The sequence below is a fragment of the Rana temporaria genome, chromosome 7 (assembly GCF_905171775.1).
Source record: "Rana temporaria chromosome 7, aRanTem1.1, whole genome shotgun sequence".
Taxonomy (NCBI): domain Eukaryota; kingdom Metazoa; phylum Chordata; class Amphibia; order Anura; family Ranidae; genus Rana; species Rana temporaria.
Window position 1 is genome coordinate 16,754,175 of NC_053495.1, and position 26,869 is coordinate 16,781,043.

Sequence of the window (26,869 nt, forward strand, 5' to 3'; positions counted from 1 at the left end):
ATGCAGAGGGGAACATGATTGACGGCCGGCTATGGCGCGTCACGCTTCCCGAAAATACCCAAAATAGGACTTGGCTCTTCACGGCGCCTGCGCAGTCAGCTCCTAGTCTGTGCGCAGGCGCCGTATAGCGCCGTGAAGAGCCGAGTCCTACTCCGACTATTTTCGGGAAGCGTGACGCGCCATAGCTGGCCGTCAATCATGTTCCCCTCTGCATAGGAACGCCCATTCCCCGCGGGGAGTCTGAAACTTGACTACGGGATTAAACTGTGAGTACAGCGCAAAAAAATAAAAATAAAGGCATACTGTAGCTAATGCTAGTATGTTGGATTTCATGGTAGAAAGTTGTTTTTTAGGGTGAACCACCGCTTGAAGGACCTATGAATAAATGGTTGTGGAACGAATCGTTTGAGTTTCCATTATATCTTATGGGGAAATTTGCTTTGATATACAAGTGCTTTGGATTACAAGCATGTTTCTGGAACGAATTATACTCGCAATCCAAGGTTTTACTGTATATACAAAATGTTTATTTTTTTATATATATATAATTTTTTTTTCCTTCATACATAATCTAACCCCACCCCCTTTTGCTGATCTATAAATATGAGGCAGGACCCTGATTTTTCCTATTCTGGACTACAGAATGAGAGGGCCTTTCTTTGGGTGCCCACATCGCACCCTGGTGATATGGACACTTTGCATTGGCTGTTTATCTGAAGGGTTCTCACAGGGTCCAGAAGACTTTACATGATAACGCCACAGCAAGGAGCTGCAAAACAACATTGGCAAAATAAACACTCTAAAGAATCGTGGGATTGTGGTTAAAGAAGTGTGTGACTAAGCATTGACCGTAATCATAGGTGTGCGCAGCCTTTCGCATTGGGGTGTGCACCCCAAAGCTCCAACACATATGTGTTTGACATATTTACCGGCCTCTTCCCCGCTCTCCATCCTGAAAAAATGAAGGCAGAGTAAGGGAGCACATAGGGGGGCCCGGGCATCAGAAGGAAGAGTAACAGGGAAAGGAGGGGTGGCATATATTAGTACCGTCCCCTATATTTTCCTCCTGTGGCGCTGAATGTTGACAAAGGGGAGAGGAGGAGAAGCCTACTTTCAGCTGCCGCAGGAGGAAAATACAGGAGATCCCACCCCCGCCACCTCTCCTGTCCAGGTTCTGAGGGTCAGCAAGGAATGATTGCGGTTTACCTGTCACCTACCCACCATTGACAGGTTGCCAACCTCAGGATTTGGGTGTGCCCTGGCACACCCCTTGCGCACGCCTATGACCGTAATGGTGATGGGAGGGTTTGGTTTTCCTGGAGATGGGCTTTTATACAACTTTAAATCAGCTTGAGATTCGTTACCTCCAGCCTGACCTAAATCTCAGGAGGCGTCTATCTATCTGAAAAGATTTTTCTCTCTGGTTCCTTTCTATCTAAGCATCTCCGGCCTTCAGGATTTCTGCAGGAGCTTGTGTCAGGCTCATTGAGCGTCAGATGAAGCTGACATTTAAAACACGGCCAGCCGGGAAGGGCCTTTTTTTTTTTCCTTTCTTTTTTTTCTTGCCAGATATGCTCAGACTTAACTTTATGAAGTGTCCCAGTTTGCCCATTCCTAGCTGCTCCTGGGAAGTCTGGAAGTGCAGCCAGCCTTCAGATACAATCTCTCTTCCTAACGACCCCTGCCAGCCTTGTAGCGACAGCTCTACGCCTTCCGGGAACATTTCTGTCCGGGCAGCTTCATCGTTTCTGCGTCGCGTCCCTTTTCACCCCAACGCTTGCATGCTTCTTAAAAGTTCGAGCCCGCTGTCGAGGCCTTTGCCATAAAGCATCTGTGTGACGCAGTCCGAGAACGCTGTGCTGAGGAGGCAGGCTCCTCTAAATATAGCGGTGGAGGAAGACAGGAATGTTTTCTTCAGGATGCGGAGTAAACAGCGCCGTCTCTCAATGATACATGAAAAATTCAGGGTGTTTATGACAGACCCCTGAGGGCAAGAGAGAATCCGGAGAAGAGAATGATTGTTGCTTGTCTTTGTATTCGAATGGATTTTAAGTCGGTGACACAGTTTAACCTATTACCGCCTGCAGACTCTCATTTTGAAAGTTCTTGTTGTCCTTGTGCACAATGTGCAGGAAAGGCGCACTATTCCTTTAAAGAGACACACGGGGGCAGATTCACGTAGAGCCGCGTAAAATTGTGCGGGCGTAACGTATCTGATTTACGTTATGCCTCCGCAACTTACATGGGCAAGTGCTGTATTCTCAAAGCACTTGCTCCGTAAGTTGCGGCGGCATAGCGTAAATTAGCCGGCGTAAGCCCGCCTAATTCAAATTTGGATCAGGGGGGCGTGTTAAATGCAAAACTACTGTGACCCGACGTGATTGACGTTTTTTCGGAACGGCGAATGCGCCGTCCGTGGAATTTCCCAGTGTGCATTGGTCCAAAGTACGCCGCAAGGACGTCATTGGTTTCGACGTGAACGTAAATGACGTCCAGCCCCATTCACGGACGACTTACGCAAACGACGTAACTTTTTTAAATTTCGACGCGGGAACGACGGCCATACTTAACATTGGCTGCTCCTCATATAGCAGGGGCAACTTTACGCTGGGAAAAGCCTAACATAAACGTCGTAACTTTACTGCGTCGGCTGCGCGTACCTTCGGGAATTCGCGTATCTAGCTAATTTGCATACTCTACGCGGATTTCGACGGAAGCGCCACCTAGCGGTCAAAAAAAAAATGCAGTTAAGATCCGACGGCGTAAGAGACTTACGCCTGTCGGATCTAATGGATATCTATGCGTAACTGATTCTAAGAATCAGGCGCATAGATACGCCGTCGTATCTCGGTTGTGAATCTGGGCCACAACGTTTTCCCATTCTGAGGAACAGTTGTTCCTAATTAATCAAACCTACCCCCTTTTCCAATAAGGTAACATAGTTGGTCTTCCAGGGATAGGGGGAGTGCTCAGTCTTAACACTATCTGAAGGGGAATTCCATTAAAATGACTGGCGGATAGAGGTACACATGTGCATGGTATCTGTCATAGAATGGAGACTAGGCACGCGCATGAGCGCAGGAAAATGCGTGTGCACATGGGCATGTCCATAGTTTCTGTTGGCGCCAGAAGGGCTATTTAAGGAATGCTCTTGCTCACGGTCAGTGCCGATTTGGTCTTTAGCTTTTTCTGTGTCTTGAGTGTATCCTGTACCGCTAACGTACGCAATCCCATAGGGATGCATTACAAGTCCGTAAACGGACTTGTAATAAACGGACGAACGGTCCGCTAGTGTGAAAGAGGCCTAAGGCCCCTTTCACATTAGCGGAACGTTCGTCCGCTTTTTACAAGTCCGTTTACGTCCGCTAACGTCCGCAACCATCCACGTCCGTCAGGATCCGGTTTTTCGGACGGAAGAAAAAGATGCAATTAGCCGACCTCCAGCTGTTGCAAAACTACAAGTCCCATCATGCCTCTGACTCTGGGTGTCATGCTTGTGGCTGTCAGAGTCTTGCTATGCCTCATGGGAATTGTAGTTCTGCAACAGCTGGAGGTCCGCTAATTGAATAACCCCGCTTTACAGTGTCAAACAGAATTCGAGTTGAGAAAAAAAATCTATTGTTTATCAGTAATAAATGTTAAATTATTAATGTTAAATTAAAATATGAACTGGAGATGGATTTTGAGGGATGTATTGTTTCATTATGGAAAAATATATACAAACCAAAAATACCTGTTGTACATAAAAAGAGGGACCATTCTAATGCGATTAATCCTTCCCATATATGGTAAATGCTACATATATCTTTGTATATCTCTTATAGGCCAAAGAGCTAAAAAGGAAGGAGGAGGAGCTTAAAAAACTGGACAGTTTTCACAAGGAACAGCTGACCAGCATAGAAAAGAAGGTAAGTCGTCGTCGTTGTTTCAGCATAATTACAAGTAATCTTGATTGGAAGCTATTGATAAACCTGTTGATCATCTGGACTAAAAATGTCTACATTCATTAATTTATTTAAAGAAGAACTATGTAAGTTGTGCCACAACATGGTAAGTAGAGTAGGGTGACCAGACATCCCCGGTTTCCGGGGACAGTCTCCGGATTGAAAAATCTCAATTACACACCCCCGGCCCAGCCGCTCCTACCAGGTTAGGGGGGTGTATTTTTTTTTCCATTATCTGTTTCCCTTTCTAATGATCATGCGCTTTTGGGAGCGGAGGGAATATTTCTTCAGTTTCCAGGGAATGCCCATTCAGCTCCGCTCGCATGTTCTTCTGCCTTGACTCAAGTCCCAGGCAGCAGCATGCCTGTTTATCTCCTTGCCTTCCCTAGCGGAGTGATCTTCCTCCGCTCCTCACCCAGTAGTAGCCGGGGCCCGGAGAATAATACTTGACAGGCTGTGAGGCGGGTGGCGGCGGTGACGGGCAAAGAGTTGCTGATAATTGACCATTACTGGTAAAAAAAAAAATATGTCCTCAAATTTCATTTTAAAAATCTGGTCACCTTTAAAGTAGAGCAAAGAACTAGTCAAGCATTGCCTTTTTTTCCTCTGCATTTAATATTTCCCCCTATTACTTATTAGGCCTTGTACTGCACTGTGTGGAGGTGGCCATCTTGGTAGAGGTTTGGCTTTGCTTCATCATTTCAGAGCTGCCTTATACCTTTTTCTGTACTGTATGGAGGTGGCCATCTTGGAAGAGGGTGGGGCTTTGCCTCCTCATGTCCGAGCTGCTTTTCTGATGACTGGTGATATCATGATTGAGGAGGAACATTCAAGATAGGAGCAGGGGAGGTGTGGGTAGCACAAACTTACAGCATAGATAAAGTAAAAACGGGTAGAGGTAAGTATGACATGTTTGTTGTTTTAAAGGAAAAAAAAAATTCCTTTACAAACGCTTTAAGTTCCTAAAGTACGTTCAGCTTAAAGCGGAGTTCCAACCACAATTAGCATTTTTTTAAATGTATGTCCTTTCATCCTGCGTTTTTTATAATATAAATCCGGTCACTTACTATTTTACAATTCGCCGCCGATCCGCATAGATATTCAAAAAAGATAGTTTAAAAAAACTATGTCCACACCGTTGTCATTTTGCTTGTGGGCATTGTAAAGCCTACAAGCACTTACTTCCTGGAAGTCTTGGATGGGGAGTGATAATTGGACAGCGCACTGCATCCTGGGAAATGATGACACACATTTCCCAGGAGCATTAGAGGGAGATGATGTCAGAATCCTAGGTGATTCCAAAGGCAGATTTCGTGTGGACCGCATAGCAACAGGCATTTCCAGATGAGTAAAAAAAAAAAAAAAACTTTTTTTTTTTAGGTCTAATGAGCACAATAATGAAAAAAATATTTGGGATAGAAACTCCACTTTAATAAATAAAGAAAAAGAGTGCGCTATACTTACCGTAATTTTATTAATTTCTTGCCACGAATATTTTTATACAATTGGGGGGCAGCTTTTTGTATTTGTCACATAATACATATAATTTTTTTCACATATTTATTTTTTCATATATTTGATTCATTTACCGCTTTGGCGTGGAGTCACATTATTATTATCTTACGTTCAGCTTAACCATCCATGCAGTTCATTGGAGCTACCCTTTAAATCGTATAGGATGACATCCTTGAATCTGCGCATGTCTAAAACATGCTTTTATTTTCCTGCAGTGTTTATTGCGTTTGCCTCGCTCTCACTTTAACAGCATCTGTGACACATAGCTGCTGCTACATGTCTTCAGGAGTCAATTAAGGCAGCTGATTAATGGAAATGTGTTGTATAAACGGTGAAATAGATTGTGGAATTGTGACAGTTTAAAAAAACACACACACAATGGAGGGCTTTGTAAACTTCTGACAGTTATAGAGCAATTACAGTCAACACGCAAAACCAGTCAATGAGCTACTAAGGCTATGCAGTAAACACAGAAATTGTGTGAAAGAAACAAAGTTTGCTTTTTTTCCCCAATGCAGCTAAAATCTTGACATCACCTCACAGGGTCACTGGGAGTGTACTTCCTAAAACAGTGGTTCTCAACCTTCTAGTGCCGCGACCCCTTGATAAAATTTCCCAAGTTGTTGGGAACCCCAACAGTAAAACTATTTTCATAGCGTGGGTTGAAAGCACCCAAGGCAAGACAAGTAATTTGCGCCTCTAACCCACGGACATTTAGCGCTCCCTGAGTGCTTTCCACTCGTACAGTATTAAAATCCCTTATAGTACATTTAAGGCCGGGTACTAACGAGCAAACATGTACGATGAAACCGGTCCGTCGGACCGCTTTCACCGTACATGTCTGCCAGAGGGCTTCTGTACGATGGCTGTACTAACCATCGTACAGAAGTCCGCGCGTAAACAATACGCGGGGCGTGTCCGCGTCGTCGCGGCGATGACGCAGCGACGTGGGCGGGCCTGCCATTTAAAGGCTTCCACGCATGCGTCAAAGTCATTCGACGCATGCAAGGGACGGCGGGCGCTCGGACATGTACGGTAGGTCTGTACTGACGACCGTACATGTCCGAGCGGGCAGGATTCCAGCGGACGGTTTTAAAACACGTCCAGGAATATTTGTCTGCTGGGAAAAGGCCCGGCGGGCAAATGTTTGCTGGAATTCGGCCCGCTCGCGCCTACACACGACCGAACATGTATGCTGAAACTGGTCCGCGGACCAGTTTCAGCATACATGTTTGGTCGTGTGTACGAGGCCTTAGGATGTACCACTCTTTCTCTTGGTTCTCCTTTCTTTCCCTTTATCTCTCTCTATCCTAATTCCTTGTTTTTTCCCCCCCATCCCTCTCTCCAACTGTCTTTCTTGCTCTCTCTTTTTTTTCTTTCTCTCCCTTTTTCTTTGTCCCCCCCCCCCCCTCGTATCATTTCCTTTCCTGGGAGAGCAGCGCAGGCTTCAGGAACAGCCCAGGATTTGGTGACCCCTGGCAAATCATAATTTGACCCCCCGAGGGGGTCCCGACCCCCAGGTTGAGAACCACTGGCCTAAAACCTTCACTGTGGGCCAGATCCAGAGAGAATTGGATCCGCGCAGCGTATCAGAGATACGCTACGCCGCCGTACCTTACCTGGCGGAATTTCGGATCCTCAACGATTTCGCGCCGTAAGTTACGGCGGCGTAGTGTATTTCTGGCGGCGGAATTCAAATCGGCGATCAGGGGGCGGGTTTAATTTAAATGAAGCGCGTCCCCGCGCCGAATGAACTGCGCATGCGTCGTCCAGAAATTTCCCGCCGTGCTTTGCGCGAAATGACGTCGCAACTACGTAATTTTTTGAACTTAGACGTGAGTTATGTCCATCCCTATTCACGGACGACTTACGCAAAAAAAAATAATTCAAAATTCGACGCGTGAACGACGGCCATACTTAACATGGCAAAATACCAGCTTTAACTATACGCCGGAATGAATGAATGAATGAATGAATGAAAACTTACATAGCGCAGCACATGCGAACTTAATCGCCTCTGGGCGCTTGTTGTTCCTGTCTCCTTTGGTATCAAAAGAGATGAGTTTTGATCTTTCTCCTGAATGCTAAGTGATTCTCCTCCAACCGAATGCTGGTTGGTAAAGCGTTTCATAGTCTAGGCCCTTGGACCGCGAGTCGGAAAAAGCCGACTACAGACGACGTTAGAAAATGCGACGGCCGCGCGTACGCTCGTGGATCGTCGTAAATCGCTAATTTGCATACCCGACGCGGAAAACGATGCGAACTCCACCCAGTGGGCGCCCGAAGTATTGCATCTAAGATCCGAAGGCGTACGAAGCCGTACGCCTGTCGGATCTTACCCAGATGCCGTCGTATCTTGGTTTGAGGATTCAAACTAAAGATACGACGTGGGAAATTTGAAAGTACGCCGGCGTATCAGTAGATACGCCGGCGTACTTGCTCTGTGAATCTGGCCCTGTGTTCCTGTTTCCAGTATATCAGGTCGCATCCAAACTTTCAAGGCAGGTTTGGATATGATTGATAAGTGCACATGTAATCAAGGTCTACAAGTTTAGTATCGCTAAGGTGAGTCTGGCACTGCTTCGTCTCTTGAAATCGATGGACTTCTCAGCGTTTTCCCGAAGCATCGCAACTAATAGAAACGCTGGTTGCTGCACTTAACACATGCGTTATCGGTTACCGTCCTTTAATGCATCACGGCCACAGGGTACATTAGCTTTTTAATTTTGAAAAGCTGTGTTCCAGGCTGAAAGGTGTACGGCCAAGTGGGTTACGTTGTCCTTAACAGAGAAGCAGTGAAGTGCCTTTTATGAGGCCTGTAAAGTGCGGAAAATGTCCATTAAGTGTCGACGGGCGATGAAATACACAGACAGTACTACTCATCATCATACCGCAATAAAGCTTAATTCCATCAGGAAAAAAGAAAAATAAGATTTTGTTTTTCAGCCCTTCTCTTTTTTTGTGGAATTTTTTTTTTTTCATCCCCATAAATGAAAGCGACGAACACGTGGTACACTCATTCTTTTTTTATTAGCTGCTGCTTTTTATATAATTTCACTTTCATTTGTGGAATGTACACAGACCTTGACATTTTCTGTTTCTATAGTCACAGCTATAAAGCTTCTCCTAATCCTTTATTGTGTCGTGCCTCCTGCCGCCCCCTCCTACGACCCTCTCCCATCGTTTTCAGCCATTGGCTTGGTGCCAAACAGAACTGTGTACAAGCACTTGTTGTTTTCATAGTGAGGGGAAAAAATACAATAATGGAAAACCTTTCTTTTTAAAATGATTGCAATGGAAGACGACCTTCCTTTAAAGCTGATATTTCGGCTTTTGCGCAGTTATCGGTGAGCTGAATGATGTGCCAGCTTCTCTCTCTCTCATGAAATTCATTGGCAAGATATACCCGCACCACTTTTCTATATCATTCACGTTCTGTAGGCATCAAAAAGCCAGTTGATGCTTTTGTCATTGCGGTTTTCAGTAACATAGAATTAAAGCTGAATGCCAGGCAAACCGCTTAATACACTGAATAAAGTGGTGTTAAATCCTTCTTTTCTCAATGAGAAATATAATTGACATACTGGACTAAACAATTCTTTTTAAAATCCAGTAAAAACATTTTTATTCATCTTCTAGTCTGTTCCTCCAGTTTCGTGCGCACAGCTCCCCTGAACTTCCAGGTGCTCAACAGATACATAAAAGTCACCTAATCACTGTGCTCAGGACTACATTTCCCATAAGGAGATGGCCTAAACTTGAAGTGCAAGGACATGGCCTAAACGGGAAGTGCAAGGACATGGCCTAAACGGGAAGTGCAAGGACATGGCCTAAACGGGAAGTGCAAGGACATGGCCTAAACGGGAAGTGCAAGGACATGGCCTAAACGGGAAGTGCAAGGACATGGCCTAAACGGGAAGTGCAAGGACATGGCCTAAACGGGAAGTGCAAGGAGATGGCCTAAACGGGAAGTGCAAGGAGATGGCCTAAACGGGAAGTGCAAGGAGATGGCCTAAACGGGAAGTGCAAGGAGATGGCCTAAACGGGAAGTGCAAGGAGATGGCCTAAACGGGAAGTGCAAGGAGATGGCCTAAACGGGAAGTGCAAGGAGATGGCCTAAACGGGAAGTGCAAGGAGATGGCCTAAACGGGAAGTGCAAGGACATGGCCTAAACGGGAAGTGCAAGGAGATGGCCTAAACGGGAAGTGCAAGGAGATGGCCTAAACGGGAAGTGCAAGGAGATGGCCTAAACGGGAAGTGCAAGGAGATGGCCTAAACGGGAAGTGCAAGGAGACGGCCTAAACGGGAAGTGCAAGGAGATGGCCTAAACGGGAAGTGCAAGGAGATGGCCTAAACGGGAAGTGCAAGGAGATGGCCTAAACGGGAAGTGCAAGGAGATGGCCTAAACGGGAAGTGCAAGGAGATGGCCTAAACGGGAAGTGCAAGGAGATGGCCTAAACGGGAAGTGCAAGGGCCTGGCCTAAACGGGAAGTGCAAGGGCCTGGCCTAAACGGGAAGTGCAAGGGCCTGGCCTAAACGGGAAGTGCAAGGAGATGGCCTAAACGGGAAGTGCAAGGACATGGCCTAAACGGGAAGTTCATATGAGGATCAAAAAGTTCAAGGTTTAACAGAAACAAGGTATAAAGCAGACAGGTCCATGGGACCAGACATGGATCTGTCCAACATTTCTGGAAAAGCAAATCTGGATCCTGACAGGATTGCGATTCAGGTGCTTCTATTCAAAAATACATTAAACGGCGTATAAAAATACGGAACGGCCTTCATTTGTGTATTGTTTTTCTATCAGCTTTAAAACCGTTTTTAAAAAAATACAGAAAACATGCCGCACTTGGCAGAATCCTTTATGATATACATGAACATCGCTTGTTTCAGAACCCTTCTTCTGCAGATGATGGAAGGAGTGGGGGCTGAGTGGCTGTCTTGCCTCCTGTTTTGATAACTGCTCTCAAAAACACAATTACTTTTTAGACAGTTGATTCTGGCCGCGGTACAGCGTCCTGCTTATCATCACTTGCATACAGCTGGCTTGGCTCCACCCGCTTTTTTTTTTCCGCGTGGATTCTAGAAATTAGAGATGCCTCTTCCTCTCTTCTGTCTTTTCAATTCTACAGAGATGCACTTAGAATGGTAAAATATTGCAGTATTTCTTGCTGAAGTCCACCAAAATTGCGTTCAGGTGTGAATGGGCCCTGATGGCTCAGGGCTTCAGTTTTTTCATTCAAGCATTTTGGTCTCCAAACAGCAGCCTACAGGCCAGATGCAGCCCTTTACTTACCTTTATCCGACCCTTAGGACACTGATCCTCCTTCCCAGGGCTTTTTTTCTCAGACAATAGGTGCAGGAACTCCCCTTTTCCGAGTCGCTTGTTTTCTCTGCTCCTACCCACCTCCGAGCAACGTCCCCTGGTTCCATCCCCTACCCACCTCCGAGCAACGTCCCTTGGTTCCATCCCCTACCCACCTCCGAGCAACGTCCCTTGGTTCCATCCCCTACCCACCTCCCAGTACCGCCCCTTGGTTCCATCCCCTACCCACCTCCCAGTACCGCCCCTTTTAGACAATACAGAACCAAGTATAATTTCGTTGTGCTAAGTCAATTGTATGGAATTTGGGGTTTCCCCTTCAGCCAGCAACAATAGATCCCCCTAACAATGTACCACCCACAACAAAATTCCCCATCAACAGATCTCCGCACACAGCCAGCATTAATAGACTCTCTGGCAGCCATCAACAATAGACCCCTCTCCCAACAGTAGATCTCCTTCAGAAACAACTGACCCCCCCAGCAACAATAGGTCCCCCACCAGCAACACTAGACCTCCTCATCAACAATAGACCCCCTGCAAAAATAGATGCTCTCCAGCTAGAAAAGATCCATCAGCAGTAAGAATCAATACCCTGCAGCGCACCCCAGCACCCCTTGACATTATACAGTCAGTCCAGAAGGTGCCGGAACTGCGTTCCCCTGCGTTCCCGCTGGAAAAAAAGCCCTGCTCCTTTCTGATATCATATGAGGCACTATTGCTCTCACTGACACGAATAATGAGGCACAATTCATTCCACTGACACCAACAATGGAGCATTATTCCTTCCACCGACAAAAATGATGGGGCACTATTCCTTCCACTTATATAAACAATCGTGCACTTTTTTTCCCCACTGACAGCAACAATGGGGCACTATTCCTTCCACTGACACCATCGATGGGGCACTTTTCTCCCACCAAGATAAACAACTGGGAACCATTCCTTCCACTGAAAACAACAATGAGATAATATTCTTCCCACTAATACCAATAATGTGACACTACTCCTTCTAATGACCATAGGCACTGTAAATGTTTTCCTCCCACTGACAGTACCCCCCCCCCCCCCCCAAAGTCTGAAGGATGATAAATTGGCCCTTTGTTTAGAAAGTTTGGAGATCATTGCTGTAGAGCAGGGGTCTCCAAACTTTTCAAACAAAGGGCCAGTTTATTGTCCTTCAGATTTGAGGAGGGCCGGATTGTGGCCAGCAGGGGCAGAAAATGTCACGGGCCCAGCATGAGTGAGAATAAATATGGCCTTGGGGTTGGTGGTCAATAGGAGTAGTGTCCCTTTTAGTAAGAGGAATAGGATCACATCACTGGTATCGGCGGACTAAATAGTGCCCCATTGTTGGTGTCAGTTGGAGGAATAATGCCCCAAGGGCCGGATAAAAACTAGCAAAGGGCCACATCTGGCCCTCGGGCCATAGTTTGGAGACCCCTGCTGTAGAGCACCAGTTTATCCCTGGCCTGGCATATGCACCTTTTTTCTTTTTGTGTTTTCCAAATCTACCCACTGCAAGCTCCTTGCTACCCCTCTCATTTGGAAATCCTAAGACCCCTTTCACACTGAGATGCTTGAAAACTGCCTATAAAACAGTAAGCGCTTTTTTTTAGGTGCTTTTGTGGAGTTAGTGGTGAGCTTTTTTGAAGGTCACGTGACTCAAAAACCCGCTGCAAGGAAACATTTTGGGGTCCCTTTGAAAAGCTTTTGAAGCGCTTCCCACCCATTTCAATGGAGAGGGGGGGCTTTTCAGGTGCTTTTTTTTTTAGCTCTCAAACATGCTCCGCCAGCACACCGTACCAGTGTGAAAGTATTCATTGATTTTAATGGGAAGCAATTTTCGTGAGTTTTTCAGGCACTTTTTTTAATGCAAAAGTGCTTAAAAAACACCTCCAAGGCCCTTTTCACACTGGGGTGGTGGGTGCGTCGGTGGTAAAGCTCCGCTATTTTTAGTGGCGCTTTACCATCAATTTTGCTGCGCTTACCCCCCCCCCCCACTAGCGGGCGAGGATAGAGTTAAAAACACTGCAGAGGCGCTTTGCCTGGCAGTATAGCCGCGGTGCACATTGATTTCAATGGGCAGGAGTGGTGGAGGAACGGTATACACACCACTCCTTCACTGCTCCAAAGATGCTGCTAGCAGGACTTTTTTTTTACCGTCCTGCTAGCGCACCACCCCAGTGTAAAAGCCCCAGAGATACAGTAGCTGCTGTTTCAGGGCGCTTTGCAGGCGCTATTTTTAGCGTTGTAGCGCCTGCAAAGCGCCCCAGTGTGAAAGGGGTCTACATGTAATTTCAAAAAAATTCTTTCAGTAACCAAGCAGATTCATACCCACCTTACAGGTTTGAATTCAGTTAAGTGTTCTTCAAACAGAAACTGCAGAGTATGGGCTTCAGGAAGCGGACGCACCCAACCCACATGTAAGGAGCTCTTTGGCATCTGGCTGCAGTGGATTACAGAGAATTCAGGTCTAGTGTTTTTTCTTATTCCAGAATGGTTACGTTATTACTTGATCATATAAGCAGGTCACTGGTTTCATGTGTTGACTGTTACTGCCCTTTAAATTCTGTTTTGGATCATTGCCTAGAATTTAGCACCGGGCAAACAGGACTGAGCGTACGTAATGGCCGAAAATTATAGAGAAGTGTGCGGAAAAAAGGCCTGCTGGTCCAGCAGCATGATCCTACTGTAAGTAAATGGGCCTGCCTCCCCTCTCCATAGAAAGGTCTGGTTATATCAACCACACTTTGCAGTGCTCTTGTCCAGATGGCAATCGAAGCAGACCTGCACAACCAAAAGTCTATAGAGAGCCTTATGCCGCGTACACACGATCATTTTTCGGCATGAAAAAAGCGTTGTTTTTTAAAAAATGTCATTCAAAATGATGGTGTGTGGGCTTCACATCATTTTTCGTGTTCTGAAAAACGACAAAGATTTTTTTTTGAACATGCTGCATTTTTTAACGACGTTTTAAACAATGTCATTTTTCGGGTTATAAAAAATGATCGTGTGTGGGCTAAAACGATGTTAAAAACCCGCGCATGCTCAGAAGCAAGTTATGAGACGGGAGCGCTCGTTCTGGTAAAACTACCGTTCGTAATGGAGTAAGCACATTCATCACGCTGTACCAGACAGAAAAGCGCAAATGATCTTTTGCGAACACGGAATCAGCTAAAGCAGCCCCAAGGGTTTCGCCATCCGCATGGAACTTCCCCTTTATAGTGCCGTTGTACGTGTTGTATGTCACCGAGCTTTGCTAGAGCATTTTTTTTAAAACGATGGTGTGTGGGCAATGTCGTTTTAATGATGAAGTTGGAAAAACTTAGTTTTTTCTACATGCCGAAAAACATATATATTTTTTTCATGCCGAAAAATGATCGGCCCGGATTCAGAAAGAATGGCCTAAGTTTCTGCTGGCGTAGCGTATCTCATATACGCTACGCCACCGTAACTTAGAGGCGAGTACCGTATTCACAAAGAATTTGCGCCCTAAGTTACGGCGGCGTAGCGTAAATGGGCCGGCGTAAGCCCGCATAATTCAAAGTAGGCTGGTAGGGGGCGTGTTGTATGGAAATGAATCGTGACCCCACGTAAATGACGCGCCTAACGAACGGCGCATGCGTGCGCATGCTCAGTATCGCCTTGAATTTTCTCACTAAGTTACGTCGGCTCAATGCTTAGTCGACGTGAACGTAACCTACGTCCATCCCCATTCACGTACGACTTACGCAAACGACGTAAAATACGACGCTGTTCCGACGTTTCCGACGTCCATACCTAACATGACTTACCCCTGCTTTATGAGGGGTAAAGTTACACCGGACCGACGCCTTACGTAAACGACGTAGCTAAATCCGCCGGGCGCAATTACGTTTCTGAATCGGCGTATCTAGCTCATTTGCATATGTGACGCAGAAATATACGGAAGCGCCCCTAGCGGCCAGCGTAAATATGCACCCCAAGATACAACGACGTAGGAGACTTGCGCCGCTCGTAACTTGGCAACAGTGAGGCGTATCTGATTCTATGAATCAGTCGCAAAGATACGACGGCGCACATTCGGACTTACGACGGCGTACGTGGAGATACGCCGTCGTAAGTCCTTTGTGAATCTGGCCCATCGTGTGTACGCGGCATAACACTGTAAGAATGCTTAGAGGACGAGCACATTGACCTCAGCAGCATGCTGCCACTAACTGTCTGGTCACCTGACTGACAAAAACCTCTGATACCCTACTGTTGGGGTAGAATCCCATGCTATTCAGACAAGCAGAGCTCAGGCAGTTTGTGTAGGGTTGGAGCCTGCTGCTACCCCCCGCCCCCCCATCCCATCCATATCCCCAGAGATATGCTCTGTTCATTTTTCATTTCAAAGGTTTACAATCACCTTTCATCTTATACAGAAGACTAAACTATTTATACAAAAAAAAGCATCTAGTATAAGAATTAGTTTTATTTCCATATTTCATTCATCTGTAAGGATTCATTCTGCCCGTCTCCTTTCATTGCAAAGAAAAAGGTAATCCTCAGTTGTAAATAATCATTAATTTTTGTATACATAGAAGATGTGCATTTACTGGCGGAATAGAGGAAAGCCGCCTTCCTCTTTAGGAAGTTGATCCATCCTGCAATTGGGGGCTTTAATGTATTTGGATTACAATATATGAAGCCATTTGCTCATTTCCTATCTATGGATGGAGCGAGCCATTATCGCCATTACTGACTCTTAGTGTTGAATAAAAAAGAGAGATATGAAGATTTGAGATTGGACAAGCTGCTTCTAATGTACATATTTGAACCAGAACTAGACGAGGGTGCCCTTCTCTATGCACCAAAAGGCCGCTTATCTAAAACGTAACCTTTTATTATAAATCATAAAAGGTATGTAAATGACCCTAACGGGTATCCCTATGTGGTGAGGTCAATGCCACTATATATGAAGCAAAGTTCTATCTCTATGTGGTGATATTTACATCTACCAAGTTGAAGCCTCCCATGGCTTCCTCCCATGATAACCTCCCATGGCTTCCTCCCATGATAACCTCCCATGGCTTCCTCCCATGATAACCTCCCATGGCTTCCTCCCATGATAACCTCCCATGGCTTCCTCCCATGATAACCTCCCATGGCTTCCTCCCATGATAACCTCCCATGGCTTCCTCCCATGATGACCTCCCATGGCTTCCTCCCATGATGACCTCTCATGGCTTCCTCCCATGGTGACCTCCCATGGCTTCCTCCCATGATGACCTCCCATGGCTTACTCCCATGATGACCTCCCATGGCTTCCTCCCATGATGACCTCCCATGGCTTCCTCCCATGATGACCTCCCATGGCTTCCTCCCATGATGACCTCCCATGGCTTCCTCCCATGATGACCTCCCATGGCTTCCTCCCATGATGACCTCCCATGGCTTCCTCCCATGATGACCTCCCATGGCTTCCTCCCATGATGACCTCCCATGGCTTCCACCCATGATGACCTCCCATGGCTTCCACCCATGATGACCTCCCATGGCTTCCTCCCATGATGACCTCCCATGGCTTCCTCCCATGATGACCTCCCATGGCTTCCTCCCATGATGACCTCCCATGGCTTCCTCCCATGATGACCTCCCATGGCTTCCTCCCATGATGACCTCCCATGGCTTCCTCCCATGATGACCTCCCATGGCTTCCTCCCATGATGACCTCCCATGGCTTCCTCCCATGATGACCTCCCATGGCTTCCTCCCATGATAACCTCTAAAGGACATTTAAAAGCAAAATGGAAGGATGAGGTAAGTGAAGGAGGACGGCACTAAGGTAAAGGAAGATTTTTAGGGGGAAAAAATTGTACATTTACAACCCCTTTAAGCTTGCCAGTGAATGGCTGTGCAGCGGGGGGGGGGGGGGGGGGGGGGAGAGGCTCGGGGGGCGTCAGGACAAGTCTGATCATTGGAGGAGAGTAACCAGCATAGCTAGAGAACTGACCATGCTGTGCTCTCTTGCTTTGTGTGGTCAGTTTTTAATAGGAAAGCAGAAGGCCCTGTAGGAGCATCAGAGATTTCACACAAAGGAAGCAATACAAAGAGAACAGGATACTTTCTCATACAAGTACATGGTACAGCGGGCACATATCAGGAATATGAAGTGTTGGGGTAATAAACGCTTTCAGTGCAGACATACACACCTGCTGTCAACTACAAATCCGAAACACAGTTTTCGTAAATTTGACGCAGCAAGTAAAAATAAAAGCCTTCATCTAATAATACAGATTTAACAACAGCCCAGAAATGACTGCATGGAAATTGATGCGTGTTTTGCTTTAATCATGCAGCTGCTGTCCTTGCGATGGAATGATATGATAATGCGATCTCCTGTCTCTGGGAGATATTAGGCTTCCCATTCCTTTCCCTCCTGTAGAGATATCATTATCCTATGAGAGGAGGGTCGCACTGAAATTTGCCTCATGGTCATCAAAAATGCTTAATTGAAAATACATGTGGTGCTCCCCAGACCCTCCGAAGAATTATCCCGTTCACATGCAAAGTGGCTGCGCATATTACATTCTAGTTGCAGATACACATTCTGCCTGCAGAATCAGGATTACACATCCCAGCGCTTTTTAAACCGGTTTCTCACTGCCAGAACTAGAATGTGTGCGCATGCTCGTCATATGCGATGATGATACCGCATTCTTTCCTTTCAAGAGAACCGCAGTTCTTTTGAAATGAAAGTCAGTACACTCCGCGGCAAGAGTTTCTTGCCAAGAATCTCGTCAGGGAAAACGACAGGTTTTTCCTGACGAGATTCTCGGACGTGTGTACGAGGCCTAAATCTGAGAAGGTGACAATTCCCTCTTGGAAGTAGAGATGTTCTGGAGCATCACTCGATCACCAACTCAGACCTGCCAGTGGAGGCCTCCTGCCGTGCAGAGTTGCAGTTGGATGATTAAGGTCTACAAACACCAAAACACCAAAAGTCGGTCTTCCTTACATCCGCCTGATGTTTACTATGGAGTTGTTGGGAATCGACAACTCTGACAAGTCTACTGGAAACACTTCACACACACACATATATATATATATATATATTACACACACACACACACTCACATATATACACACACACACACATACATATATATATATATAATGCAGCAAAAGACTTCTGACTTCTTTTGTCACAATATATTCACTATATGCATGAGAAGCTTTGTTTTCTATACATAGGGGCAGATCCTCAAAGATCTGCACCGGCGCAGCGTATCTGAGATACGCTACGCCGCCGTAACTTACCTGGCTTTGGTTTGAATCCAGAAAGAATTTGCGCCGTAAGTTACGGCGGCGTAGTGTATCTCTCGCGGCGTAAGGGCGCGGAATTCAAATGCGGCGAGTAGGGGGCGTGTTTCATTTAAATGAAGAGCGTCCCCGCGCCGAACGAACTGCGCATGCCCTGTCCATCAAAACTCCCAAGGTGCATTGCTCCAAATGACGTCGCCGGCGTAATTTCTTTGAGGATCTGCCCCATAGTCCATTCTAGAGGGTCTTGACTATTCTCTTCCCTTTCTTTTTGTTTCCTATTGCCTTCCTTTTCCTTCCTCGTTATTCTCTTTTATCTTGTTTTTTTTTTTTTATTTTTTTTTTCAACATATGTCATTGTTTTTCCATCATTACTAATGTATTTCTTTTAAATGCTTGGATGCTTTGGTGTATATTGCTCGAAGGCATTTACATGTGCATCTATTGTCCTTCATATAATCTGTATTGCTGTTGCTTACATCTACCAGCCGTTCCTTATATAAAACCCTCCTGTGCACGCAAAAATGTCCCCGGTTTCAAACAATGGCGTGATACATTTGGGGATTTAGGTGATCTTAACATTATTAACCACTTCAGCCCCAAACCATTTGGCTGCCCAATGACAGGGCCGCTTTTTGCGATTCGGCACTGCATCGCTTTAACTGACAATTGCGCAGTCGTGCGACGTGGCTCCCAAACAAAATTGGCGTCCTTTTTTCCCACAAATAGAGCTTTCTTTTGGTAGTATTTGATCACCTCTGCGGTTTTTTATTTTTTGCGCTATAAACAAAAATAGATTTAGAAAAAAAGCAATATTTTGTACTTTTTGCTATAATAAATATCCCCAACTTTTTTTAAAAAAAAGCAATTTTTTTCTCTGTTTAGGGCGATACATATTTTTGTTAAAAAAAAAACGCAATAAGCGTACATTGATTGTTTTGCGCAATAGTAATAGTGTTTACAAAATAGGGGGTAGTTTTATGGCATTTTTATTATTATTATTTTTTTTTACTTGTTATGGCGGCGATCTTCAATTATTTTTCCGTGACTGCGACATTATGGCGGACACATCGAACACTTTTGACACTATTTTGGGACCATTCATATTTATACAGCGATCAGTGCTATAAAAATACACTGATTACTGTATAAATGTGACTGACAGGGAAGGGGTTAACCACTAGGGGGCGAGGAAGGGGTTAAATGTGTTCCCTATTAGTGATTCTAACTGTGGGGGGGAGGGGACTGACTGGGGGAGGTGACCGATCTGTGTCCCTATGTACAAGGGGCATAGCATCGGTCTCCTCTCCCTAACACAGGGATGCCCAACCTTTTGAAGAGCGAGGGCCACTTAAGCAACTTGGTAACCAGTCGCGGGCCACAATGAGCGGAGCGGGCGGATGACAGGTCACGGCTACTCTATAGGTCCTCCGATCCGCCCAGATGGAATGAGACGAATTCCCTTTTGTTTTTCAGATTGGAGGTAGGCGAGCGTAAACGGACATCTGTCGCTCTGTAGAGGTGAATTGAGGGTCACATTTGGTTTTGCCGATCATGTGAAAAGGGCCTAAGACTGCTTTCACCCTGATGTGCTGCGGTTTACCCACAACGCGGGTGCATCATAATGCACCTGTGTCTATCCTGCGGGTTAGCTTAACTTTGCCATAGACTAGCTGTAGAGAAAGCATCGGCTTATGGGGCTCTGCTCCGCAGCCGCTTTCTTCCTCTACCACCACCATTCACAACACTGATGCTGCAGTATGGCGGGTTGGCAACCTGCGATCTGTGCTTGTCAACCCACCATTCCAGAGCAGGAGGTCGCGGGCCACATCAGAGGGCTCTGCGGGCCACATGTGGCCCCCCGGCCACTGGTTAACCACCCCTGCCCTAACAGGACGTGGATCTGTGTGTTTACACACACAGATCCACGTCCTTGTCTGTGTAACGGCCGATCGCGAGTACCTGGAGGACATTGCGGCTGCCAGGCACGCGCATCGGCACCTCAGTGACGTGGCGGGGGCACGCGGGCGCCGCCGGCATCGCTCACATGCCCCCCAGTGGCCGGAGGAGCCGAGGACGTCAACAGACATCCTCCCGGCATTGTAGAGCCACCTTGTGGCCATCATTTTACAATGGCCGGGGCTCCAAGTGGTCAAGACGGGTGCTCAGGGAAGATGGGTTGAAGAACCGACTTACCTTCCCCTCTTCCTAATTCCTCCTTCAACAAACCTTCTTCGCATCCCATAAACGACAGGAGCAGGAAGACCGACGGGCACATTTTGCTTTCAAAACATTAGTGGAGAGAATGTCTGTTAATGTGATGAACTGGAGAAACATTTTCTATTAGGATAAATAAAACACAGCAGATGTCAGATGTTCTCTGCTCCGTCTATGCCCATCTAAGTGCCTGCTAGTCTGATGTACAGTACATTATATCAAATTACACGGCACTTCTATGCAAATTACCGTTAAGTCTTCGCTTCTCTCTCCTCCATAGTTCTCCTTTTTATCTTATTTTAAATTGTGTCCTCGGAGTAAAATACATTCCTTGACTTTCCTCTGCATCTCGTTTTTATGGTGCGCGTTTTACGGCCGTCCCATAAAGCGAGTGATACATTGAATTGAGCAGTATAAGCACCCTAATTAGCAGCAGCGAGCAAAGCGGCATTCTACGCGGGTTCCCGCTTTAGCAGAGAGCCCAAGGGAACGGGAAGTGTATTAAAGGTGGAATTGGCTGGGGCTGACATTGTTATGACCCTGAGGGGTTTGCGCTTAACCCTTTTAAGGGAAGGAGATTTTGCATGTTCTGTAAATATTCGGTGTCGGTTGGCACAAAAATTGTACTTCAGTAAGGTGGACCTTTAAAATCGCCCACAGGTGACTCGTGTTTTCTCTAGGAATCTTGCAGGGGGATCACCATGCTGGAGTTTGGAGAGTCTGGCCCAGGAAAAGCGGAGTCTAGCCTGGCCTGCTAAGCCAGTTCTTATTTGCGCACACACGATCGGAAATTCCGACAAGAAAACCGTGGATTTTTTTCCGACGGAATCTTGGCTCAAACTTGTCTTGCATACACGCGGTCGCACCAAATCCCGACCGCCAAGAACGCGGTGATGTACAACACTACGACGATCCGAGAAAAATTACCGTATTTATCGGCGTATACCGCGCACTATTTTCCCCTGAAAATCTGGGCAAAATCGTGGGTGCGCGATATGCGCCGATACCCGCTTTCCTGCGCCGAGTTTGAATACTCGTGTATAGTCAGGCAGTCTCGGCTACACTCGCGCTCACGTCCTGGACGTCAGCGCGAGCATTGCCGACTATACGCGAGTGTACTGCGCTCGGTATATGTCGGCGCAGTATTCAAACTCGGCGCGGGAAACGAGCGAGGAGGACGCCGCAGAAGGACGCCGGACCCGACGAAGAGGACACCCGAAGCCGCAGACGGACGCCGGACCCGACGAGGCCGCCGATGGACGCCGTGCAAGACACCAAACTGTAAGTACAAAAATCTTTTTTTCACAGGAATTTCTGGGCAAATTTAGGGGTGCGCGCTATACGCGGGAGCGCGCTATACCCCAATAAATACGGTAAGTTCAATGCTTCCGAGCATACGTCGACTTGATTCAGAGCATGTGTAATTTTTGGGCCCCGTCCTGTCTTTTTTCCCATCGGTATAAAAAAAAGAAAGAACATGTTTTACATTTTTCCGATGGATAAAAAACCGATAGGAAATTACGACCGTCTGTGTGGAACTCCATCAGAGAAAAACCCATGCATGCTCAGAATCAAGTCGACGCATTCATTGAACTTCATTTTTTTCCGGCTCGTTTTGGCACAGTCGGAATTTACTCTGATAGTGTGTATGCAAGACTGATGAAATTCGGCTTCATCGGATATCCGACGAAAAAAATCCATCGGATTTTATAACATCAGAAATCCGATCGTGTGTACACGGCATTATGCGATACCTCTAATGCCGCGTACACACGATCAATTTTCGGCATGAAAAAAACGATGTTTTTCGGGATGTAGAAAAAACAACGTTTTTTCCAACTTCATCATTAAAACGACGTTGCCCACACACGGTCGTTTTAAAAAAAATGCTCTAGCAAAGCGCGGTGACGTACAACACGTACGACGGCACTCTAAAGGGGAAGTTCCATGCGGATGACGCCACCCTTGGGGCTGCTGTATCTGAATTCCTGTTAGTAAAAGACGATTCGCGCTTTTCTGTCTGTTACAGCGTGATGAATGTGCTTACTCCATTACGAACGCTAGTTTTACCAGAACGAGCGCTCCCGTCTCATAACTTGCTTCTGAGCATGCGCGGGTTTTTAACGTAGTTTTAGCCCACACACGATCATTTTTTACAACCCGAAAAACCCGAAAAACAACATCGTTTAAAACGTCGTTAAAAAATGCAGCATGTTCGAATTTTTTTTTGTCGTTTTTCAGAACACGAAAAATGATGTGAAGCCCACACACCATCATTTTAAATGAAATTTTTTAAAAACAACGTTTTTTTCATGCCGAAAAATGATCATGTGTACGCGGCATAAGGCTCTCTATAGACTTTTGGTTGTGCAGGTCTGCTTTGATTGCCATCTGGACAAGAGCACTGCAAAGTGTGGTTGATATAACCAGACCTTTCTATGGAGAGGGGAGGCAGGCCCATTTACTTACAGTAGGATCATGCTGCTGGACCAGCAGGCCTTTTTTCCGCACACTTCTCTATAATTTTCGGCCATTACGTACGCTCAGTCCTGTTTGCCCGGGGCTAAATTCTAGGCAATGATCCAAAACAGAATTTTAAGGGCAGTAACAGTCAACACATGAAACCAGTGACCTGCTTATATGATCAAGTAATAACGTAACCATTCTGAAATAAGAAAAAACACTGGACCTGAATTCTCTGTTATCCACTGCAGCCAGATGCCAAAGAGCTCCTTACATGTGGGTTGGGTGCGCCCGCTTCCTGAAGCCCATACTCTGCAGTTTCTGTTTGTGGCACACTTAACTGAATTCAAACCTGTAAGGTGGGTATGAATCTGCTTGGTTACTGAAAGAATTTTTTTGACATGACATTTAGACCCCTTTCACACTGGGGCGCTTTGCAGGCACTACAACGCTAAAAATAGCGCCTGAAAAGCGCGCTGAAACAGCAGCTACTGTATCTCTGGGACTTTCACACTGGGGTGGTGCGCTAGCAGGACGGTAAAAAAAAGTCCATCTAGCAGCATCTTTGGAGCAGTGAAGGAGTGGTGTGTATACCGTTCCTCCACCACTCCTGCGCATGCGTGGGTTTTTCACGTAACGATCATTTTTTACAACCCGAAAAACGACATTGTTTAAAACGTTGTTAAAAAATGCAGCATGTACAAAAAAATAAATTGGCGTTTTTCAGAACCCGAAAAATGATGTGAAGCCCACACACGATCATTTTAAATGATATTTTTTAAAAAACAAAGTTTTTTTCATGCCGAAAAATTATCGTGTGTATGCGGCATAAGACTGTGATACTGACTGCTGTTTTAACCACTTAACCCCCGGACCATATTGCTGGTCAAAGACCAGAGCACTTTTTACGACTCGGCACTGCGTCGATTTAACAGACAATTGCGCGGTCGTGCGACGTGGCTCCCAAACAAAATTGACGTCCTTTTTTCCCCACAAATAGAGCTTTATTTTGGTGGTATTTGATCACCTCTGCGGTTTTTAGTTTTTTGCGCTATAAACAAAAATAGAGCGACAATTTTGAAAAAAATTAATATTTTTTACTTTTTGCTATAATAAATATTCCCCAAAAATATTTTAAAAAAATTTCCTCAGTTTAGTCCGATACGTATTCTTCTACATATTTTTCGTAAAAAAAAATCGCAATAAGCGTTTATTGATTGGTTTTTGCGAAAAGTTATAGCGTTTACAAAATAGGGGTATTTTTATGGCATTTTCATTAATATTTTTTTTTTTTTACTAGTAATGGCGGCGATCAGCGATTTATTTTCGGTACTGCGACATTATGGCGGACACTTTTGACACATTTTTGGGACCATTGGCATTTTTATAGCGATCAGCGCTATAAAAATGCATTGGATTACTATAAAAATGCCACTGGCAGTGAAGGGGTAAAAAAAATGCCACTGGCAGTGTTCCCTGGGTACGCGCACGGGAGTCGGGGGCAAGCGGGGGGCGCGCACTGAGAGCCGACCTGCCGCCATAAAACGACAGCGGCTGGTCGGCAACCAGTTAAAGTGGAGTTCCACCCTGAAAAGAAAAATTACATGAAAATGCTGCAAAAAAAAATTATTTTATTTTTTTAAATTTAAGTAGTCCCTAATCTGCCTCTTCCTTATCCGCGGTGGGTCTTCTTCCGCATCCCCCTCGTGTTGTCTTCTGGTGAATGGGGCACGTTGCCTTCTGGGAACTGTGTGTATCCCGGAGAGCAGCCGCTCATTCACAAATGGGCACGAGACTCGCAGTAGGGAACAGGCAGTGAAGCCGCAAGGCTTCACTGCCCGTTTCCCTTAGTGAGGATGGCGGCGCGGGACCTGCAGTGATCGAGGGATCGGCATGGGGGGGGGGGCATCATCGCGGGCCCTGAGGACAGGTAAGTGTCCTTATTTAAAAGTCATCGGGCCGGATTCTGAAAGATACGCCGTCGTATTTCTGAGTCCGGCCGGTCGTATCTATGCGCCTGATTCAGAGAATCAGTTACGCATAGATATCCCTAAGATCCGCCAGGTGTAAGTGTCTTACACCGTCGGATCTTAGGCTGCAATTTCAGGCCGGCCGCTAGGTGGCGTTTCGGTATGTTTTACGTGAGGAATATGCAAATTAGGATTTACGCCGATTCAGAAACGAGCGACCGCCCGGCGCTTTTTTTTTAAGTCGTTTGCGTTCGGCTTTTTCCGGCGTATAGTTACCCCTGCTATATGAGGGGTAGCTAATGTTAAGTATGGCCATCATTCCCGCGCCGAGTTTTGAAATTTTACGTCGTTTGCGTAAGTCGTTTGCGAATACGGCTGGACGTAATTTACGTTCACGTCGAAAGCAATGACGTCCTTGCGACGTCATTTAGAGCAATGCACACTGGGATATTTTACGGACGGCGCTTGCGCCGTTCAAATAAAACGTAAAAAACGCAGGTTCAACACAAATTTAAATAAAACACGCCCCCTACATCCCCATTTGAATTACGCGACCTTATGCCGCAACACATGCGTTACGCCGCCGTAACTAAGGGCGCAAGTTCTTTCTGAATAAAGAACTTGCACCCAAAGTTAGAGCGGCGTAACGTATCAGAGATACGTTACACCGGCCGGACAGATACGCCATTGTATCTGAATCCGGCCCATCAGCTACAGTGTTTGAAGGTGCTGACTTAAAAAATCGCGGGTGGAATCCCGCTTTAAAAATATGCGTTTTCCCTATATTTCTCATAGTGATGATTTATTAGTAGTTTTGCAGGCAGGTTCCAAGCAGTTAAAAGCGCAGAACAAGGCGCCGTGGCTGTAACTGGGGTAATCACGTCAAAGTGAGGCCTGGCATTTCTCAGAGAAAGATAAAATAAGTGGAGAGGAGAAACACAACACAATGAAAAGGTTTTCTCTTACCGCCCAAGGCTACACAGTGCATTATCCTGTCCTCGGCAGCAGCTAGCGAGGAGACCAATGCTCAGTCATCGTGTTAGAGTGCTGTTTACCTGTGCCTGTCACTGGAAATTGATTACATCGAAGCCCCCTTCCCAGTTCCCTGCTAAATGCAAACCAGTTTCCAGAAGTCACCTCTGCTTTTTTTATTTTTACACTCCAGTTCTTCTTTGCAGACGTTCAATTTAGTATTTTATTTGGTTACATTGATGTTTTGCAGTGCCTTGAAAAAGTATTAATACCCCTTGACATTTTCCACATTTTGTCATGTTACAATCAAAACACGTAAATGTCTTTTATTGGGATTTTATGTGATGGACCAGGGGTCTTCAAACTTTTCAAACAAAGGGCCACTTTATTGTCCTTCAGACTTTAGGAGGGCCGGATTGGGGCCAGCAGGGGCAGAAAATGTCCCGGGGCCCAGCACCAGTGAGAATAAATATGGCCTCAGGGTTGGTGGTCAATAGGAGGAGGACTATTCCCCCTATTAGTAGGAGAAATAGTATCCCATCATTGGTATTCGTGGAAGATATAGTGTCCCATTGTTGGTGTCCGTGGGAGAAATAGTGCCTCATGTCAGTGGAAGGAATTGCCCTAAGGGCCGGATTAAGGCAAGTAAAAGGCCACATCTGGCCCTCGGGCCACAGTTTGGAGACCCCTGTGATAGACCAACACAAAGTGGCACATAATTGTGAAAGGAAAATTTATAAATGTTTTTTTCAATATTTTTTACAAATAAATATGTAAAAAGTGTGGGGGGTACATTTGTCAATTTGTAGAACCCCCTTTCTTTGCAATTACAAATAGTCTTTTTGGGGATGTCTCTACCAGCTTTGCACATCTAGAGAGGGACATTTCTGCCCATTCTTCTTCTTTGCAAAATATCTCAAGTTCTGTCAGGTTGGATGGAGAGCGTCTGTAAACAGCAATTTTAAAGTCTTGCCACAGATTCTCTATTGGATTTAGGTCTGGGCTTTGACTGGTCCATTTTAACACATGAATATGCTTTGATCTTATCCATTCCATTGTAGCTCTGGCTGTATGTTTAGGGTCGTTGTCCTGCTGGAAGGTGAACCTCCCCCCCAGTCTCAAGTCTTTTGCAGACTCTAACAGGTTTTCTTCTAAGATTTCCCTGTATTTCTCTC

The 26,869-nt window shown here is 45.8% G+C and overlaps 1 protein-coding gene across 2 annotated transcripts in view; it reads left to right on the plus strand.

The window, feature by feature from the left end:
- Positions 1-26,869, plus strand: part of CHCHD6 (coiled-coil-helix-coiled-coil-helix domain containing 6) — a 306,107-nt gene that overhangs the window by 110,430 nt on the left and 168,808 nt on the right. For both annotated transcript variants that reach the window (XM_040358983.1, XM_040358984.1), the window contains one exon: positions 3,825-3,908. In XM_040358983.1, coding sequence (XP_040214917.1) covers positions 3,825-3,908 — 84 coding nt within the window. The remainder of the gene's footprint in view (positions 1-3,824; positions 3,909-26,869) is intronic.